The 21,993-nt window shown below is 49.2% G+C and overlaps 1 protein-coding gene across 3 annotated transcripts in view; it reads right to left on the reverse strand.

The window, feature by feature from the left end:
- sulf1 (sulfatase 1) overlaps positions 1-21,993 on the reverse strand; it is a 68,964-nt gene that overhangs the window by 28,271 nt on the left and 18,700 nt on the right. Inside the window, exon 1 of one of the 3 annotated variants that reach the window (XM_077012775.1) lies at positions 7,279-7,590. The exons of 1 other annotated variant lie outside the window; for it this stretch is intronic. In XM_077012775.1, the coding sequence (XP_076868890.1) occupies positions 7,279-7,448 (170 nt within the window). In that variant the 5' untranslated portion in view covers positions 7,449-7,590. Of the gene's footprint in view, positions 1-7,278; positions 7,591-21,993 lie in introns of those variants that run through there. One more of the 3 variants, XM_077012778.1, reaches the window with a different exon arrangement.

The raw sequence follows: 21,993 nt of genomic DNA on the forward strand, positions 1-21,993 counted from the left end.
ACCCTGCTGGCCAGTGGTGAGATCAAGCAAAACAGAATTCTGAGCTATTCTTATTCCCCACTTATTCTCCTCGGACGAATAACACCTCAGATCACAGAGCAGAGAGTGAGATGACCATCTAGCAGTTGCTCTGATCCGGCACTTACAAACATGTTACAATGTTAAGATTTGGAATGGGGGGAGAATTATCTACTGAAAGCCTGCAGTAGCCTGGAGTAGCCTGGAGTAGCCTGGAGTAGCCTGGAGTAGCCTGGAGTAGCCTGCAGTAGCCTGCAGTAGCCTGGAGTAGCCTGGAGTAGCCTGGAGTAGCCTGCAGTAGCCTGGAGTAGCCTGCAGTAGCCTGCAGTAGCCTGCAGTAGCCTGCAGTAGCCTGGAGTAGCCTGCAGTAGCCTGCAGTAGCCTGGAGTAGCCTGGAGTAGCCTGGAGTAGCCTGCAGTAGCCTGCAGTAGCCTGGAGTAGCCTGCAGTAGCCTGGAGTAGCCTGGAGTAGCCTGCTATGCCTGGCTGAAGCAGGTGTTGGTGGTTGAAGTCACCCCTGCAGTTCCTGGTTGGCTGGAATGTTATATGAGAATTTTATTAATGAGTTACTGGAGGAAGCTCAAAAAACAGGAAGAAAGGACAGTGAGAGCTGTGAGTGATTGAGGGTTATGGTAGGGTAGGGTATGGTTTGGAGTGGACCTTAAGAGACAAAGAACGGGGGAAAAATGTTTTACGTGTGTGTAAATGAACAAACCCAAGCAAAATAAAACAAGCTGAAGAAAAATAAGATGGAACATAACTACCTGACATTCAGTCCCCACAGCACAAGACCCACACAGGGGCAAACTGGCAACAGCTTCAAGATCAACTCAACATTTCGTCAGTCGTCAGTGTAAAGTCTGCGTCTCAAACGGCGCCTCTGACCTCCAACAACGCGTCTGACCTCGAACGGCGCGTCTGACCTCGAACGGCGCGTCTGACCTCGAACGTCTTCTTCCTCCGTCCCTTTCAGCGCATGCTCTCCTTCTACCACATCATGGGTTGCCAAATGAAACCTTTTCACGCACCATTCTCTTCTGAGTCTCCCTTATGCCACATTATATCAAAAGTGTGCAAATATACATCATTACAATGGCGAAAAAAGGGAAAATGTCTAAATATCTTCAGTGAGTTTCCACTGAGATAACTGTCCTCACTGTGTAAATAAAGTGTGTTTTCTGTGTACCACATGAATAGAGGGACTGAGGGCATTCCTGTGTGAGCAGCACAGATCTCGCTGCTCCAAGTGGGTGTGTGTGTGTGTGTGTGTGTGTGTGTGTGTGTGTGTGTGTGTGTGTGTGTGTGTGTGTGTGTGTGTGTGTGTGTGTGTGTTGGGGGATTACAGGCACAATGGGCCACGAAGATCAGGAAATGCTTAATGATTAATGCTTAATGCTTACTTTCATGACCCCTCCCTTCAGTTAAAGACTGCCTGCTCATAATAGTAGCAACAGGATGTTGATCTTGCTAATACATTATTCCCTCGTGTGACACATGTGGTTTGTTGGTGTTACACCAAGCTCTGTTCTACATTTAAATCAGTTAAAAACAACCCACCCAAAGCTCTCAAGAGCACAAACGCCTGAGACAAGTGTGACATAGCTCACAATGTTCAGCACCATTTCAAAACAAATCAGTGTTATGAGGTTGGGCCATCGAAAACCACGGTCAACCCAAAAATAAAGGCCACACCTGAGCACTGAAACAGGCAACTGCTGAGAGTGGCTACAGCCGAGATGCCAAAACTCTTCACTGCATCTACAACAGAGCAACGGCACCGACCCACCTCAGTCAAGATAAGCAAACTGAACAAATCCGTAAGTACAACCTACTGCAAAAGGCCATCACAGTCGACATCACAGATCTGCACGTCAGCAGGTAACCGTGTGAGCGGGAGCACAGCACAAACATGTGGCTTATACACTGTAGCTGCTCTCCACAGGCAGGCTGGGCTTATACACTCTAACTGAACAGTAGAACAAGGCAAACACTCTCAGGAACATTCTGGAGCAGGAATTCTGGAGCAGGAATTCTGGAGCAGGAATTCCACAGAGTGTCTGGGTGTTGGGGGGTGGGGGGTGGAGCACTCAGTTATGGCAGCTCTGCCTTGCCGTGAAATGCTACACTTCCAGAATGTGGAGCATGTGCAGACAGGAGCTCTGGAGCACACCAGAAAGCCCCAGTGTAGTGAACAGGGGTCCATGCACCACAACTGTAACAGCAAGTAAATATATAAAAACGCCATGCAGCCTGCTTGTGAATCCTCTGTGTGTATGACAACCGTGCACATGACAACAGCCGTGTATATGTGTATAAACAGTAGTGCAATTGAGAGAGAGGGAGAAAGCCGAAAAACAAAAAGGAAAGACACACACAGGCAACCCCCCAAACACACACACACACACACACACATATATATATATACAGCCTGTAATTTGTACCAAGACTTGCTCTCCTTCCCACCACAAGCGTCAGGAACGAGTGTGGCTTCCTTCCTCTAAGGGTGTAATCAAGTCACATGTAATTGTGTTCAGCTTGGTATGTCCAGCACCCTCTCTGGCCCCTGAGCCCTCTTACTGGAGCGCACGACTGGTGAACATGTTTAGTGTAGCGGTGTCCATGTTTACCACAGCTGTGTACACAAAACAATAATGACATCAACACATGATGTGGAGCTCCAGGAGCCCCCCCCACACACACACACACACCCCCATTCCAACACCCCCCCCCCCCCCCCCCCCCATTCCAACACCCTACCCTAACATTCTCCATCCTGCCATTTTTCCCCTGCTTGTTCCCCACACTGGAGCAGTGGGTGATATGTGTGAGAGAGAGAGAGAGAGAGAGAGAGAGAGAGAGAGAGAGAGAGAGAGAGAGAGAGAGAGAGAGAAGGTGTGTATCTGCAGAATTTGTCCTCATTCATGAGCTTTTCCAAGCTGTAGGGGTGGGGGGGCTCAGGCCCCTCCTCCAGGCCATCAGGCCCCTCCTCTGGGCTATCTACCCCTCCTCTGTGCCATCAGGCCCCTCCTCCAGGCCATCGCCCCCCCCCCCCCCCCCCCCCCCCCCCCAAAACACCCTCGGGTCTCCAATCTGTCCTTCATTTCCAAAGTTCTAGAGAAAGTAGTTTCTTTGCAACTCTTTTTGCACAGTCCTTGAGTTATTTCAATCTGGATTTAGACCCCACCACAGCACCCAAACCACATTGTCTAAAGTAGTTAATGATCTCTTAATATCCTCTGATAAAGGACACATTTCTTTTCTTATACTCACAGACCTCACAGACTTAAGACTCATCTATTTAATCAAGCCTTCTGTTAATGTACTACATATGAAGGTGAGGAGCTCATGGGCCTCCAGTCATCACATCTTCTGGTGATCTGAGATGTCGATGCGCTCATCCAGTCATGTCATGTGTTCACTCTAGTTGTGATGAGGATTTGGGTGTAAAGTAATGTCTCAGTGAGCCCTCATGTCTGTGGTCACCTCCACGTCTCTTTAGTTATGCTGCTATAGATAAGCCTACCGGAGCCACATGCTAATCAGTACAGTGTGCTATATATATGGATGTCTAAATTGATGTTCACCTGTATTTTGTATTCTGTTTACATGCTCCTACAAAGACAATTCCATAAAATCCCCTAAATGATGGTCTGGCTTACCAGTGGATTTGCGCTGATGCCGAATACCTGAGGCCCAACATCCACATTGGAGGAACCGTGACTGCTTGGACTAGAAATATGGACTTCTATTAGCTGGGCTGCTCAATGGAGGATGGGTTTTCTTTGAGTCTTGGTCCTCCCAAGGTTTCTTCCTAATCCCTGCCTGGGGAGTTTTTCCTTGCCACTGTCGCTCCTGGCTTGCTCATTACAGATCTGGACCCATGCGCTTGTAAAGCTGCTTTGTGATGTGTTGTAAAAAGTGCCATATAAATACATTTGACGTGACTTGACTTTTGAAATAGAGTTTTTTTGTGAATGCAGCTTATACACAGTAGCCAATGATGTGATTTTTATGTATAACTAATGTATAACTGATATAAGATATATAAATGATCCAGATACAGAGGGGAACACTGAGTGAGTGAGAGCAGTGACAAAGGTTTATTATAAACCTGTTAGTTTATTTTTAACCTTCCTTCTCCTGGTAGAGGGAGCTCTCTCTCACTGACACAGAATCAGCTTACTACTTATAAGCCCTAAATTAGTTCATAGCAAGACAAGTTGTTAAACTGACATGAAATCAGTAAAACACACATCTAAAACACATCAACTCTTTTGTACCATGTCTGGACATTAAATGACTGGTAGGTTTTTCTTGCTTGGCAGAATGACAGCGCATGTATGAAACTGCTTAGGGAACACAGAACTTTTCCACTAGCTGGTGGGACACAGACAGAGTGAGAGAGACAGAGAGACAAGCAGCAGCGCTACAGGAGTTCAGGACAGAAGGGGCCAGTGGAGGTAAAACACGTGTCCAAGTCTGCGGAGAATAACAGACTACACACTCCTCTGAACCCTCCACCTCAGACCAACCCCCTCCTAGCACACACACACACACACACACACACACACGCCCAGGGGCACACACACACACACACACACACACACACACACACACACACACACACACACACACACACGCCCAGGGGCACACACACACACAAACACACACACACACAAACGCTCAGGGGCACACACACACACGCACGCACAGGGGCGCGCACACACACGCACGCACAGGGGCGCACACACACACGCACGCACAGGGGCGCACACACACACACACACACACACACACAGGGGCACAGGGGCACACACACGCGCACAGGGGCACACACATATACACACAGGGGCACACACACACACAGACGCACAGGGGCGCGCACACACACACAGACGCACAGGGGCGCGCACACACACACACAGACGCACAGGGGCACACGCACACAGGGGCACACACGCACAGGGGCACACACGCACAGGGGCACACACGCACAGGGGCACACACGCCGACACACAGACGCACACACACGCGAACAGGGGCAAGCGCAGAGGCATACACACACACACACACGCACACACACACAGGCACACACAGAGGCACACACACACACACACACACACACACACACACACACACACACACACACACACACACACACACACACACACACACACACACACACACAGAGGCAGACAGCATGTAATGTAAATGTAGGTCTCTCACTCTCACAGTGAGATCTTCAGCCAAACCTTCCTGGTCACTACACGACTCCAGGAACAGTGTTGACCCTGGCACTGCCCAGACTAACAGCAGCCAGACAGCAGCTTCTGCAGGCCCTGTTCACACAGAACAGATGGAGATGCAGAGACCTCAGCCCTCATTCGGCTGGTGACAGGGTTCAAGTACTGAGCACAGAACCCATTCTTATGAAGGGACAGAGACACCTGGGACAATAGAACACAGCCTGGGATAATAGAACACATGTCTCCTGTCCTGCGTCTTCTTGGTTTGGTTTTAAATCTGTCTTGTAGTTCATTCAAGGGGGTGGGGGGACAAATCAATGTGAATGAACCTGCCTCTGGACAAATGAATTTGGTTTGGTTTTCTGACTGTTTTTATATTCATATGATTTTGTTTTATATTCAATCTAATTGGAAGGAATCTGACTTCAGCCCCGGTGTGCTAGGAGTGACTTCAGCCCCGGTGTGCTAGGAGTCTAGTGTTGGACTGACTGCCTGTTCAGAGCACCCTTTTCCTGACAAAGAAAAAAACTGATCCAAAGTTTTTCTATGCTCACAAATCAACATCAATACAGGATCAATATGGTTCAATACAGGCTCCTGAATCTTCATTGCCTAAACCTCTACTGTATTGATAACAGGTTGCTCTACTGTATTGATAACAGGTTCCTCTACTGTATTGATAACAGGTCCCTCTATAATATTGAGAACAGGTTTCCAAGAGCACATATCATCCTGCTTCACACAGGGGGCTGATGTTGTCTCATGTCTCACTATCAGCTTGAGTACTGAAGTACTCAGAGTACTGAAACACACAGAGTACTGAGTACTGCATATTCCTGCTCCATCCACATTCCCAGCCCAACGTTTGGTCAGTTTTGCATTTTAATTTATTGGAGCAAAAATGACTTTCCTGAAATCTGGAGATTTACGAGTTACAGACAGACCTAAAGTGTGTCCACGGCTACAGCAGCAATATCTGTACACACACACACACACACACTAGTACACATGTACACACACTATGAAGACACACACGTCACTGGGTCAAAGTCATCACAGGTTAACCATCTCTAGTTTGTATTGGCATGTTTGCCAGGGCCAGTTAGCCATACATACGAGATGGAGATTCTGATGATGAACAGCTCTCGGCCGTACACCTGCCCAGAGCCCTAACGCCTGCCGCCCTGCCCATGGCCACCGTGCCACACACACACACACACACACACACACACACACACACACACACACACACACACACACACACACAGCAGTTCTACCATGACAAAATCACATCTCACACCAGTGTCCACACCCTCACCAGCTAAAGAACTGAATAGGGCTGTGAATTCTTTACCCCCATACACACACACACACACACACACACACACACACTCATGAAAAGGGCCCCAGCTGCTAACGGAGGGATCTGAAAGCACACAGCTCAGCAGCCCTGAGTGTGTGAAGCCGTGTGACATGACCTTGTGTCACACACCTCACACAGGAACGCAGAGTTCTGCGAGTGGCGCCCCGGTGGTCCTGCTGGAGGCATTCTTCCAGTTCAGAACTGCGACAACGCTAGCAGCACGTTCAGCTTGTTACTCAGTGGTGCAGTATTCATGGAATGTGCATAATCATCTTCCAATGACTACATAAAAAAAATGAATTGGGAGTTAGGAGATCCCGTCTCTGAGAAGACACTTTTCATACAGTCACCCCACAAGTGTCAAACTGAGTAAATACAGCACAGACACAAATTTCCCACAGGGAGAGACAGGGAGAGATAGAAAGAGAGAAAGAGAGCCAGAAAGAGAGAGAGAGAGAGAGAGAGAGAGAGAGAGAGAGAAAGAACGTGTATGCAGTAGTGAAAGGTCCTAAACAACTAAACTGGCGGTACGCTTCCCAAAGCTGAGATAATCACACAGATCTGAACACAAAGAGCTAAACCCTCCAAACTGTCCAGAGCATTTACATCTCTAAGCAGAGAGGACACAGAGGAGTTAACGGACGTTGTGTACCTGATCCACAGGCGTGCAGCAGTGCGCGTAAGCAGGAGGGAGAGAGAGTCCCGCTTTCCTGGCGCTCTGGAGAAGCCGGGTGTCACACGCGGGACCACACAGCTCCTGGAGGACAACCTCACTCCTCTAATCCTTGCTCCGGTGTGATGACACTCTCTAACCCCGACCATCTGTTGAAACACGTCCTCCGGCACTTGGAGATCGAGCCGTGTCAAGACAAACTATCCGGTCCAATCAGAGAGGACACGGGGAGGCTCTTCCCCGGCTGGAGGCAGGGACAAGGACATGAGGGGAGAGGGGGAGGGACGTGGGGGGGTGGGGGACACTAGCGGAGATGTCTGCAAACTCCAGCCACCGTAACCTGAGATTTACACAGAGAGAGAGAGTGAGAGAGAGAGAGAGAGAGAGAGAGAGGGAGGGGGAGTAGAGAGAAGGAGGGCTGAAGAGGGGAGGGGAGGAGTAAGTGTGTGTGTGCACGCGTGAGTGGGAGAGAGAGACAGAGGGAGGGAGAGAGTGAGAAAGTGAGAGAGTTAGAGAGAGAGAGAGAGAGAGAGAGAGAGAGAGAGAGAGAAGGGGGGAGCGAGTGGGTGTGCCTCCTGACCGGTTATGTTACCATTGCGAACTCATAGGAGCCTAAAAGAAATCTACAGTTCCCATCGTGAAGACTACACACACACACACACACACACACACACACACACACACACACACACACACACACACACACAGGTAGTAATGTGTCCCTATTCAGTTGTAAGGTGCTGAAGTCTTTGCCCTCTGAAGGCACACAGCCAGGGTGTCGATTAATGGAGAACAGAATGCTGCTGTTTGCACAGAGCTGTTATATCTGCATAGTTCTCACCTCAACGTGATAAATCTTTAGACTCTCTCGGCTACATTCCTGCTTTTAACAATCCATCACATTGGTAAATGTGGGGAGGGGGCAGAACTTTAACCCCCCGCAGTTTCATCAGGATACGCTTGGGAACAGAGGTCTCATCCCCCCCGCTCTACTGTCCTGCATATGTAGACAGGAGTGGTGTAAAGAAACATTCCCATCTCAATTATGAACCAGGCGGTACACTGTGGGCCTGGCTTACTGCAACACCTATTCGCAGACACATACACACACACACACACACACACACACCACACAGTCACATTTATGGTTGTTTCCATTGCCGATCATTTCCTAACACTATAAGGAAGTGTAAGTTCACCTTCACATTTTGTCAGGGACAGCCTGAAGCTCACCTCTCCACTGCAGGACATCCAGGATATCTGAGGAAGGTGTGAGATCATTATAGCCAAGGCTGCTAAGGGTCCTGTTAGGCTAAGGGTCCTGTTAGGCTAAGGGTCCTGTTAGGCTAAGGGTCCTGTTAGGCTAAGGGTCCTGTTAGGCCAATCACCATAGACCAGGGGTACTCAACTGGCGGACCGCGGTCCGGATCCGGACCCGAACGCAGTCCTGTCCGGACCCAATCTCATTCCTGATTAACTGGATACGGACCAAAACAAAACCGTAGCATTTATTTCAGGGCTATTGAAAAAAATACTCCGTCACGAGTGTTACGTTCGCCACCACCGCTCACAACAACTTACGTTCGCCGCCAACATCACCCCCCCCCCCCCCCCCCCCCCCGCGCTCAACAATTTACGTTCGCCACATCCCCCCACCCCCACCCCCGCTCAACAACTTACGTTCGCCACCCCCGCCCGCACCGGACCTCGGGTCACAGGTATCTGCCAAAATTGGACCGCGGACAAATTTAGTTGAGTACGCCTGCCATAGACCATCAATCCACTTACCCTCCAGCACAAAACATGCATGTTAGGGAGCAGGTCACGTGAGGGAGCAGGTCACGTGAGGTGGCGGGGCACGTGAGGTAGCGGGCACGTGAGGGAGCAGGGCACGTGAGGGAGCAGGGCACGTGAGGGAGCAGGGCACGTGAGGGAGCAGGGCACGTGAGGCGGTGGGGCACGTGAGGGATCCGGGCACGTGAGGGATCCGGGCACGTGACGAGCAGTGCACGTGGTGGGGGGGATTCACATGAGGGAGTGGGACACGTGAGGGAGCTGGACACGTGAGGGAGCTGGACACGTGAGGGAGCTGGACACGTGAGGGAGCTGGGCACGTGAGGGAGCTGGGCACGTGAGGGAGCTGGGCACGTGAGGGAGTTGGACACGTGAGGGAGTTGGACACGTGAGGGAGCTGGACACGTGAGGGAGCTGGACACGTGAGGGAGCTGGGCACGTGAGGGAGCTGGGCACGTGAGGGAGCTGGGCACGTGAGGGAGCTGGGCACGTGAGGGAGCTGGGCACGTGAGGGAGCTGGGCACGTGAGGGAGTTGGACACGTGAGGGAGTTGGACACGTGAGGGAGTTGGACACATTCCAGACTGAAGCAGGCTCAGAAATAGAAAATAGATGTCTGAAAATAGAGCCTCCTGCTCATTCAGCAGAGGGACTGTTTAACTGCATAGGTACTGAAGGAGAAGGTTAAAGGTCATTTAACTGCACAGGCACTGAAGGAGAAGGTTAAAGGTCATTTCAGCAGGTATGTGTGAAGCTCACACTCTTGGTATAATCAGGAATAAACCTTGAGATTCTGAGGATGTCCTAAGCCAGCCACACAGGCACATGCTGGCGTGAATCACTGTGCTCCCAAACAGTTACCCACCCACTCCACACCCCCCTAACACCCCAGCCATCACACATCAGCCCCCCACCTTCACCGTCAGCCAATCAGAGGTCATCTGCATGTGCTGTAACGTCAGTGCCTGAAAACAGCCTCATCAGCCTCGTATAACTGGTATAGTTACAGTCAATACAAATATCACCCTCACCAGTTAACAAGGACTGAACTTAACAACCAGTTAGCCAACAAGGTGAGTGTGTGTGTGTGTGTGTGTGTGTGTGTGTGTGTGTGTGTGTGTGTGTGTGTGTGTGTGTGTGTGGGGACTGGTATTATGCACACATGGCAAACCCAAGGGCACCCATCCAGGATACTCTTTGAATGTTTACTTAAACATTCACACATTCATGCACCTTAGATTTTCTGCAGGGGTCCATTATGCCTGAAGTCAGCAGACTGCTATATTTAACCATTCTCTCTCTCACACACACACATACACACACAGAGACATACACCACATACACACAGAACAGTCATCAGAACCCGAGGGGGTCCTAGCACCTCTAGTATTTAGCCATTCTTAAATGCTAATTGAATGCTAATTAGAATACAAACAAACTGTATTCTGAAAGGACATTTCATCTTCACGTTTACTGGGTTTGCCTGAAATCAACACCACTGCAAACGTTCCAGCAGGACAGTAAGAAGCTGTGTTGTGTCCTAATGAATAAATGCCCCAGAGCAAGAACAGCACGACTTTAACATGAACCAAGAGGAAAAGGTCACGTGTGTGCAGAGGCGTGTGTGTGTGTGTGGATGTGTGTATATCTGTGTGAGCGTGTGTGTGTGTGTGGATGTGTGTATATTTGTGTGAGCGTGTGTGTGTGTGTGGATGTGTGTATATCTGTGTGAGCGTGTATGTGTGTGTGCGCAGGACACATACTCATCTTCTAGGCATCAGCAATGAGTCCTGTATTTAGCAGTATTGTAGTTCAACAGTATATTGGACTCATCCTATAAGTAGATGACGAAGCAATTCTGTAATTAAATCTGGATAAGAACGACTAATTAATGCTGAAAATGAACATGCGAATTTAAATGCAATTCCTTAAGAGAAAAACAGATACAGACTAGGGCCCCTTCAGATCACATGTAGAGAATGAACCATATCTAATCACAGTATGGGAGCAGCTGGAGGGCATTTTCCCATCTCTGAGTTACATGCACCAGAGGAGGGCCAGTCACCATGGGGGGAGGGCCGGTCACTATGGGGGAGGGACGGTCGCCATGGGGGCGGGGCCCATCGCCATGGGGGCAGGGCCCATCGCCATGGGGGGAGGGGCCCATCGCCATGGCAGTAAGGCTCTTCAGGGCCAAAAAATTAAGTGCTACTGTTGGTCGTATAAGTCATATCTGTATATTAATGATGTTTTAAAGAAAATGGAAGTTTATAGTACTAATAAATTAATAATAATAAAGTATAAATATTCTTAATATTGAATGTATGTGAATGTATGAGTTTTTTTCTAAGGGATTTTGGACCATTTACACTGGCCCACTCAACAAACACAGAAACAAAGCCAGAGTTATGAGGTTTTCTGATGGCCAGAAAGCTTCCGTCTCTCTCCAGGCCAGCTTTGATTTCACTAAGGAAACTAAGGCTTTATTCTCTGATGTGCCTGTGACTGTCGGAAGTCTTTAGCCAGAGTTGCTGGGTCACCACAATAACCCCCGAGGCCTCTGAAAGGGACTCCGTCTCCTACAGGAACAATGCTGTGTGTCTCGGAAGCACGCTCTAATCCTCTCAGGGCCCGAGGTGAAAGGCGGGAACAAGGTAGAATGGGTAAATCCCAAGAACTCTGAGGCCCTATCTGCTCTGCGACATCCTAAATGCTGAGAGGAATATAATCCTTACAAGCATGCGCTGTCTAAGCAAGCTGGGTCCTACCATGGAGGCAGAGGAGTGACTCTATAATCCGCCCAGGCCCGGCCCTGCAGACTGGAGTGGTTAGGGGGGGGAGAGGTTAGGGTGCTCCTCGGGCTATTAGAGTGGTCAAGAAAAGAAGGCAGAAGAGCACTTACTGCCAACTGAAATAAAACTGATTACAGGACGGGCCCAGGATGGGGCAGGGCAGGAGGGGGCGGGGAGGAGGGCCCTCCCAGCTGTGAGCAGGTTGGACAGGGAACACAAGGGCAGGAGAACGGACTGCCTGGGATCGTTTTAAAGGCTCATTCTGGGTATCTGCTGCATGGTGCATGGAAACACTAATGCAGTCTCTGCTTCCTCTAGGAAATAATTACTGCTCAGCGCACAACCGCTAAGCAACTGCACGGCAAGTATGCCGATGTCTCAGACCTCCTCCCTTACGCAGGTAGTTACTGTAGTAATGTATGTGCAGAGAAGTCCTTTAGAGTGCCCACACCTGCCTATTTATGATGGGGGCAGTTGGACAAGAGCATTATGACCCTGTGTTACAATAGCATGTGTCTGGGCCACTCACACACTCGCAGACTGAATATCGGCAGCTGCTGAGTTGGAAATTGCTGTGTTTTAAGAGCCTTTGTGTGTGTGTGTGTGTGTGTGTGTGTGTGTGTGTGTGGGTGTGTGTATGGGTGTGTGTGTGTGTGTGTGTGTGTGTGTGTGTATGGTGTGTGTGTGTGTGTGTGTGTGTGTGTGTGTGTGTGTGTGTGTGTGTGTGTGTGTGTGCGCCCATTTACTTGTGAAGAGAAGCAATCCAATAACAAAGAATTTCATTCACACAGATCAAACTGATTGATGCATGCTGTTTTTATAACACTAGAAGCCCATTAAGCCCATAAGATAAATGCAGAAGACCAGGTCACTGTGACCAACTCATCAACATGACTCCATAATGGCCAAAAAAGCGTTTTGGTTGACCAAGTATAAAAAGAGATAAACTCATGCAGTTGCAGACTAACGGTAAAGCTCATTTTTCTAAGACAAAGAACCAACATCAGAATCCGATGTGCTAGTCACAAGGCTCACAACCTGCCAGGTGCCGTTTTACTGCAGCATGAGAGCCACGCTGTAGCGTTTGGGAGCGGTCGTCTGTGAGGAGGCTGAGAGGGATCACATATGGTCCTCCAACAGGTGCAAACTCCAGTGTTACCACAGTGTTGGGGCCTATTCCAGCGTTACCACAGTGTTGGGGCCTATTCCAGCGTTACCACAGCGTTGGGGCCTATTCCAGCGTTACCACAGCGTTGGGGCCTATTCCAGCGTTACCACAGCGTTGGGGCCTATTCCAGCGTTACCACAGCGTTGGGGCCTATTCCAGCGTTACCACAGCGTTGGGGCCTATTCCAGCGTTACCACAGCGTTGGGGCCTATTCCAGCGTTACCACAGCGTTGGGGCCTATTCCAGCGTTACCACAGTGTTGGGGCCTATTCCAGTGTTACCACAGCGTTGTATGCTTGTGATGCTGCTGGAGTGCAGTGTTATGGGGCACAATAGGTCCTCCAGCAGAATCACAAGCACACACGGGTCATGGCAGGCAGTTCTTCAGTCTGTCACAGAAGGTTCTGGTTCTCTCTTTCATCTGGTCCACTTCTCAAGCTGGGGTGCCGTGTGCACCGAGGCCAGCACTGTGTCTCTGAAGGCTGGTGTGGGCAGTAAACCCCACACCCTGAAGGACACTAGAGCTGATATCTTGTCTCGTGTCACAGTGCTAATTGGGTCCACATAGAAACAAAGACAGTAGAAGGACAAAAGAAGCCATGAACATAAGATTGAACAGGATGGCATGAGAATGGCCCCTGTGGAAAAGGGGGTGGAGCACCAGCCTCCCCCGCCCTCACGCTCAGCCTGCTAACAGTCACAAACAGCTGCATTCAGGATGTGGGAGTTTGATCTCCGCTGGGTTCACCTCCATGAGACAGTCACAGTGTTTTATTGTACTGAGGTTAAAAACTCTATAAAAATGAGGTGTCCATTATGAGCTGTGCATAAGTAATGACACTGAATCACACAAAAAAACCAAGACAGCCTCAATTTTCCAATGATTCCTTCTAGTAAAATGATTTTGAATCATTGAATCTCTCTCTTACATGGCAGGTGGGCTGGCCATGCAGAGAGAATCCCTTAAACGGGTCTCTTGACCAAACCCAAGCACACACTACTGCAGTAGACGTCTGCAGTAGACAGGTATAGTAGTAAAGGGCTGTAGTGAAGGTTTGTAGTAGAGGGCTGCAGTAGAGAGGTGCAGTAGAGAGGTGTAGTAGAGAGGTGTAGTAGAGGGCTGCAGTAGAGAGGTGTAGTAGAGGGCTGCAGTAGAGAGGTGTAGTAGAGGGCTGCAGTAGAGAGGTGTAGTAGAGGGATGTAGTAGAGAGGTGTAGTAGAGGGCTGCAGTAGAGAGGTGTAGTAGAGGGCTGAAGTAGAGAGGTGTAGTAGAGGGCTGCAGTAGAGGGCTGCAGTAGAGGGCTGTAGTAGAGGGCTGCAGTAGAGGGCTGCAGTAGAGTGGTGTAGTAGAGGGCTGCAGTAGAGAGGTGTTGTAGAGGGCTGCAGTAGAGAGGTGTAGTAGAGGGCTGCAGTAGAGGGCTGCAGTAGAGGGCTGCAGTAGAGAGGTGTTGTAGAGGGCTGCAGTAGAGGGCTGCAGTAGAGAGGTGTAGTAGAGGGCTGTAGTAGAGGGCTGTAGTAGAGAGGTGTAGTAGAGGGCTGTAGTAGAGAGGTGTAGTAGAGGGCTGTAGTAGAGAGGTGTAGTAGAGGGCTGTAGTAGAGAGGTGTAGTAGAGGGATGTAGTAGAGAGGTGTAGTAGAGGGCTGCTGAAGAGAGGTGTAGTAGAGGGCTGTAGTAGAGAGGTGTAGTAGAGGGCTGCAGTAGAGAGGTGTAGTAGAGAGGTGTAGTAGAGGGCTGTAGTAGAGAGGTGTAGTAGAGGGCTGTAGTAGAGAGGTGTAGTAGAGGGCTGCAGTAGAGGGCTGCAGTAGAGAGGTGTAGTAGAGGGCTGTAGTAGAGAGGTGTAGTAGAGGGCTGTAGTAGAGGGCTGCAGTAGAGGACTGTAGTAGAGAGGTGTAGTAGAGGGCTGTAGTAGAGAGGTGTAGTAGAGGGCTGTAGTAGAGAGGTGTAGTAGAGGGCTGTAGTAGAGGGCTGCAGTAGAGAGGTGTAGTAGAGGGCTGCAGTAGAGAGGTGTAGTAGAGGGCTGTAGTAGAGAGGTGTAGTAGAGGGCTGCAGTAGAGAGCTGCAGTAGAGAGGTGTAGTAGAGGGCTGCAGTAGAGAGGTGTAGTAGAGGGCTGTAGTAGAGAGGTGTAGTAGAGGGCTGTAGTAGAGAGGTGTAGTAGAGGGCTGTAGTAGAGAGGTGTAGTAGAGGGCTGCAGTAGAGGGCTGCAGTAGAGAGCTGCAGTAGAGAGGTGTAGTAGAGAGGTGTAGTAGAGGGCTGCAGTAGAGAGCTGCAGTAGAGAGCTGCAGTAGAGAGCTGCAGTAGAGAGCTGCAGTAGAGAGCTGCAGTAGAGAGGTGTAGTAGAGAGCTGCAGTAGAGAGGTGTAGTAGAGAGCTGCAGTAGAGAGGTGTAGTAGAGAGCTGCAGTAGAGAGGTGTAGTAGAGAGCTGCAGTAGAGAGCTGCAGTAGAGAGGTGCAGTAGAGAGCTGCAGTAGAGAGGTGTAGTAGAGAGCTGCAGTAGAGAGGTGTAGTAGAGAGGTGCAGTAGAGAGGTGTAGTAGAGAGGTGTAGTAGAGAGGTGTAGTAGAGAGGTGCAGTAGAGAGGTGTAGTAGAGAGGTGTAGTAGAGAGGTGTAGTAGAGAGGTGTAGTAGAGAGCTGCAGTAGAGAGGTGTAGTAGAGAGGTGCAGTAGAGAGGTGTAGTAGAGAGGTGCAGTAGAGAGGTGTAGTAGAGAGGTGTAGTAGAGAGGTGTAGTAGAGAGGTGTAGTAGAGAGCTGCAGTAGAGAGGTGTAGTAGAGAGCTGCAGTAGAGAGGTGTAGTAGAGAGGTGCAGTAGAGAGGTGTAGTAGAGAGCTGCAGTAGAGAGGTGTAGTAGAGAGGTGCAGTAGAGAGGTGTAGTAGAGAGCTGCAGTAGAGAGGTGTAGTAGAGAGCTGCAGTAGAGAGGTGTAGTAGAGAGCTGCAGTAGAGAGGTGTAGTAGAGGGCTGCAGTAGAGAGGTGTAGTAGAGAGCTGCAGTAGAGAGGTGTAGTAGAGGGCTGCAGTAGAGAGGTGTAGTAGAGGGCTGTAGTAGAGAGGTGTAGTAGAGAGGTGTAGTAGAGAGGTGTAGTAGAGAGGTGTAGTAGAGGGCTGACACTTTGGGCTTCAACAATTGGACAGTGCTGTTCCACAGAAAAGCCAGTGGGAGAAGATCGGCTACAGCTACACTCCAAACCATGAAGCACAGTCATTATTACTAAACTACAAGTCTATTTTTAGTTCTATTAGACAGTAAATTATTATTTTACTATTAGCACAACTCAACCTGACTGGGCCATAAATGATGTTGACCACCCTTTCTGCCACAATTCACATTCTTGATGAAACAGGATAGTTACAACAGTAGATTAAATTCACAGCTGGAAATCGGCTGTTTCACTATGACCCAATACCCATGATGCTCTGAAATAATACATTCAGCCCTCAGAAGGATTCTCTTCTTACAGCAGGTGTCGTATGTTGAGATTTCATGAACACGTGACCCTCATTAATCTACCACACAACTCATCAAAACTATTTTATTTTAGAAATCCACACTGCTGAAACGGCCAAGCATGGAGTTAGAAGCAATCAGGCCGACTCCTCAGCTCTGCTGTGACAGGCTCTCTGCACGGGGCTGATGGGAACTCTTTCAAAGGCACTGGCTCATGATTAGGGAAGGGATAAATCGGGCCATGGCATGTGACCCCACCCTGTCAGGCAGACGGCGAATCCAAGCAGGAGAACAGACACTTCTAAATGGGAGATCAATGACCACCCAGCTCTTACACTCACTGGTTCAGCAACCAGCAGCACTTGTGTGTGTGTGTATGTGTGTGTGTGTACCCAGCCTGCTCCCAACAGCAGGACCAAAAACAAGGGCAGCTGGCTCCAGACTTCCACCCTGCTACCCTTACACTACGGTTAGGGTTAGTCCTTACACTAGGGTTAGTCCTGACATTAAGGTTTGGGTTAGTCCTCAGACTAGGATTAGTCCTGACATTAAGGTTAAGGTTAGTCATTACACTAGGGTTAGTCCTGATTCTAGGGTTAGTCAGCTAGGCCTGGGGGCAGTCTCTACTAGGGTTAGTCCTTACACTAGGGTTAGTTATTATACTAAGGTAAGGGTTAATCCTTACGCTAGGGTTAGTCCTTACACTAGGGTTAGTCCTAACATTAAGGGGCTGTGCAAGGGACGTGGGGATTTCAGTGTGTGTGTGGATCTGTGTGTCTGGTTAGTTCACAGTGATACATCTGGAAAACAGTATCCTTGTTCATTAATGGGGAAATACTCAGAGGTGCACGAGACCTTGCAGTGGTGCACACACTGGACCAGGTGTTCCTTCAAGGTGCTTCAGCATCAGGTACTGTGTTTGCATGATCACCACACCCACCACACCCCTCCTCCAATCACAGTTCTGTGGTCATGTCATGGGACTCATGACCTCATGAACCTAATGCCAGGGCACCTCAGCAGAACTGTGAGAAGCATGGTGACCCTTGACCTTGCTTGGAGGAGTCAGCTCGGAGTGATTTCCATTCTCAGCTTTCCACACACAGCTCGAGTCCCCACTACAATTTAACCAAACACTCAAATCCATGAGCCACTAACAAGCCAGTCCCAACAGTGCTTCAAACAAGGTTAAAACTGGTAGCGTCTGTGACCTAGCAGCTCTAAATTGTGAGGGGCCTTCACCAGTCAAAGTAGCACTGCTAGTGGGCCATGGTTTGGAGGAGAAAGCTCGACTCAGTGGGCTAGGATTAGGGCTGGATGACCCTGATCATGGGGTAGTCCGTAACATCAACCCCACACACAGAGCCCATTCAACATGCCCATCACTGCAACAACAAACGGGCTCATCTGAATGACAACAGCAGCCTCCCAGTCAGAAGAGCCACTGGGTCACGACCCCAACCCTAACCCTAATGTAATGAATGATGAAAGACTGGCCCGCAGGCCAAGCCGACTAACCCTAACCCTAGAGAAACAGCCCCCCAGGCCTAGTTGACTTATACAGGCTCAACTTCCTCTCTGATCTCAATTGTAACTTCTTCCTCTCAAATTTTCCTCCATGCCAATCGGGTTTTTCTTACTTTGGGAGAAGGGGAATGTGGAGAATGTGGTCTCCCAGCACTGAGGAGAAGGAGTCCAGAAGAGCTGAAGCTGCATCAGCACCAGAGACTCTCAAACAGCCTCGAAAGTTGGAGACAAGTAGTAAGCAATGTCCTCCTGTTCTCAGAGTCCGAGCAAATCCGAGCATCAGTAGAGAACCTTCCCACAGCGAAAGCACCACAAAGGGGCTTTTCAGCAAAACATAAACCCCCCCCCACAACACTTCACCTCTCTGCTTCAAGTATCCGCCCTGAGCAAGGAGGCCAGTGGTGAAGCACATCTGCACATACGCTTAAGCTTCATGGTTAGGGTTAGAATAGGGTTACTGGGTTAGAATAGGGTTAGAATAGGGTTATAAGGATAGAATAGCGTTAGGATTAAGCTTTCAGAAGAATGCATGCATTCTTCACACAGCAAGCATGTGTATTAGCATTACACCCCGAGGACATGCGCGTGGTCATTACACCCCGAGGACATGCGCGTGGTCATTACACCCCGAGGACACGCGTGTGGTCATTACACCCCGAGGACATGCGCGTGGTCATTACACCCCGAGGACACGCGCGTGGTCATTACACCCCGAGGACACGCGCGTGGTCATTACACCCCGAGGACACGCGCGTGGTCATTACACACCGAGGACACGCATGTGGTCATTACACCCCGAGGACACGCACGTGGTCATTACACCCCGAGGACACGTGTGGTCATTACACCCCGAGGACACGTGTGGTCATTACACCCCGAGGACACGTGTGGTCATTACACCCAGAGCCATCTCAGTCTGACTACAGCTGGCCTCATGATGTTCATTTCCTTTCCCATATTTTTTTGCTCTAGAAATGAAGCAGGACTGTTTAGTGAGACAGTAGAGGACAGACAAGTATGTGGGACTACATTCCGATCCAAAAACATGTCAAACAGCTCCAGAAAATTCTTGAACCATCTCAACACAGAACTGCAGGGACTACAAATAAATCAGGTTATCTGGTACTTCAGAGTCCCGGCGATGTGTGAAAATAAATCAGGAACCACTGAAACAAGGCAGGTGACTGAAAAGAAAACGTTTACAAGAAATTAAAAACGAAACCATGTCTTGGCCAGCACTGCATATATTTTATGTAGTGTTAACTACTGCTCTCTGTATAACATCACCTCTCTGATCACTCACAACATCTCCCTGACAGCCCCACTTCCAAAATAAAAATATAAACCACACAGCCCTCTCGGTTAACACATGTGCCATTGCTCAGCACGGAGCCTTTGGTAAACATCATCGTAAATGCTGGTTTCAGATGGGCTTTCGCAGGCGAGACACACCACGGCCTCTCCATGAGTGTGTGGGCATGGCACGTTGGCCAGAGCCCTTCAGACAACCCATCAGGAATGCCCCCGAGGCTCAGGTGGTTTCGGGGAAGAACTCAGCAGCATGGTGCTATGTGGTCACTTCCCACATTCTCTAGGGTTAGGGTTAGTCCTAACCCCTAATCCCAATCTCTTAGTGTCTGTGGCCCTGAGACACAGTGCAGCAGTGAGGGCTGGGTGTGGGTGGGGCTGGGTGTGGGTGGGGCTGGGTGTGGGTGGGGCTGGGTGTGGGTGGGGCTGGGTGGTGGGGGTGGAAAGGTTTGCAGCAGTAAGGCTCCTCATAAATCATACCTTACACACTGTCCACAGCGTTGATAAAAGCACTGTTAAAACACTCTTTTCTCACCATCAGTAAGTTGCCATGCACTGCTGTGATTTTCGAAACAGCCATGAAAACTGGTGCCGCTTTGCGTTCATTAAAATTGCTATCTGCTCCCACAGCTCCACCCCCAACCTTAGTTACCCCGCCCCCAGAGACTCATGGAGACTCATCGAGATTTCTCACCTTAAAGGAAAAGTGCCACCCATGATTTACAATGAGCAAACAGAGCAGAGAAGTTCCAACAGAGGTGATGTGTGAAGACCTTCAGCACACACAAGGCTAATGTTGTCCCTGGAATGTTTGCTTTTGGGTTTCCAGGGGCCTGTTCTGCGTGGGTCCTATACCCAGGGGAGCAGTGCAGGCCCAGACAAGCCCGGGTTGACTCTCCACGACGGTCTCTGTGGGGTACACGGGACTTTGGACATGTGTTAAGAAAACACCACAATATGCAGAATTTACAGCAGTGCTGATTAATTGATTTTTGCACCCATGATAGAGAAGTTTTATCTCAGCAGTCGTCACCTCACAGCTAGAGCAGACCGGGCCATCACCCCACAGGTAGAGCAGACCGGGCCATCAACCCACCAGACCAAATGAACCTCGGATGCTTATCACAATGGTCTCTATTAAAGAGCATGAGAATGTATGATTTGACATGTGGTGCCACCATGGTGCACATTATTCACCAGAAGGTTGTCCTCTCCTCCATTCTCCTGGACAGAGATAATAGTTCAACTGACGGCATCCCAGAGCCCCTACGAGTTACAGTTGTGGCCAATGCCCTGAACACCAGGATTCAGATTCAGATCAGAAACAGGCATGCAAATCCCTGCTGTTCCTTCCACTGATGTGTCAGAGTGGACCTGTAGTGGGTGGAGTCATTTCTTAAAAAGGGACCATGACTCATCTCTCATCCACCAGGAGCTTCTGTATATAGAGACATAGACTATAGACGCTGCTGATGTCACAGGGCCACTGCAGACGCTGCTGATGTCACAGGGTTCCCCTCACATTTCATTATTACTCTATGGCAGCAGTTTCTTTATCACCCTGATTTATCGGTTGACATCATCGCTATAAATCATGATGTAATTGCCATCTTTTGTTGTCCGTGCATTGTTAGAGGACACTGTGGTGAAACTTTAGAAACTGTTTTGCCCCCAAGGCTGAAACCTTGAATATTACAAATTACCTTGTCAACACAGCCCATAAAACCTGACGATGCACTGCATTTACCAGGGCGAACCTGCACTGTTCTGTTGGTGTTTATCTGTCTCTCTGATTTTTAGCGCTTAATGAAGTTTTAAAGCCTATGACAACACTGCAGTATATTCAATGCTTTAGAAGTTGAAAACGTTATAGTTTTCAGGACTCAACTTTGACTTTATACAGACTCAACCAAAATGGAAAGCATGAACTGTAGTTTACTGATCGTATCAAAGGATTCACCTCGGTCAACCAGAAAAATAACCATAGCAGCATCAAAGGAACCATTCTGGACAGGGGCCCGTGTTACAACAGCAAGAGCCCACACCCTCTAACAGCGATAGGGTTATTCACCCTGCAGCCACAGTAAAGGGCCCTTTAACAGTGATAGGGTTATTCACCCTGCAGCCACAGTAAAGGGCCCTTTTAGACGTACCTTGTGAAGAAAGTGTGAATGTGTGACCACTGAGCCTCCATTGTGGAAATCCTGACCACAGTCTATCAGAGCATGAAATTAGTACGTTTTTAAAATGGTTCAGAAAACACTGCTCAATTTAGAAAACAATTTCAGTTTATTTAGTGCTATTGTTCAAAAGATGGTCCAAAAGGGTTTTAAATGGGAAAACAGTATTTTAAACTTGAATTTCAGTAATTCATCATGATATCTGGATTGTGACAAACTTCAAAGTTCAAATTTAGGCAACAAAATGACAGAAGTGGATTGAGTTTAAATGCTCTTCTGTTTCAGTAGATTGGTGATGTGCACACTTAAAGGGCAGTCATGGCCTGATGGTAGGGAACTGGTCTTGTGACCGGAGGGTCGTGGGTTCGATTCCCAGACCTGAGGCCATGACTGAGGTGCCCTTGAGCAAGGCACTTAACCCCAACTGCTCCCCGGGCGCCGGGCTAGGGCTGATCACCGCTCTGGGCACATGTGATCCACAGCCCCC

This window comes from Brachyhypopomus gauderio, chromosome 7, assembly GCF_052324685.1.
Source record: "Brachyhypopomus gauderio isolate BG-103 chromosome 7, BGAUD_0.2, whole genome shotgun sequence".
Classification (NCBI taxonomy): Eukaryota; Metazoa; Chordata; class Actinopteri; order Gymnotiformes; family Hypopomidae; genus Brachyhypopomus; species Brachyhypopomus gauderio.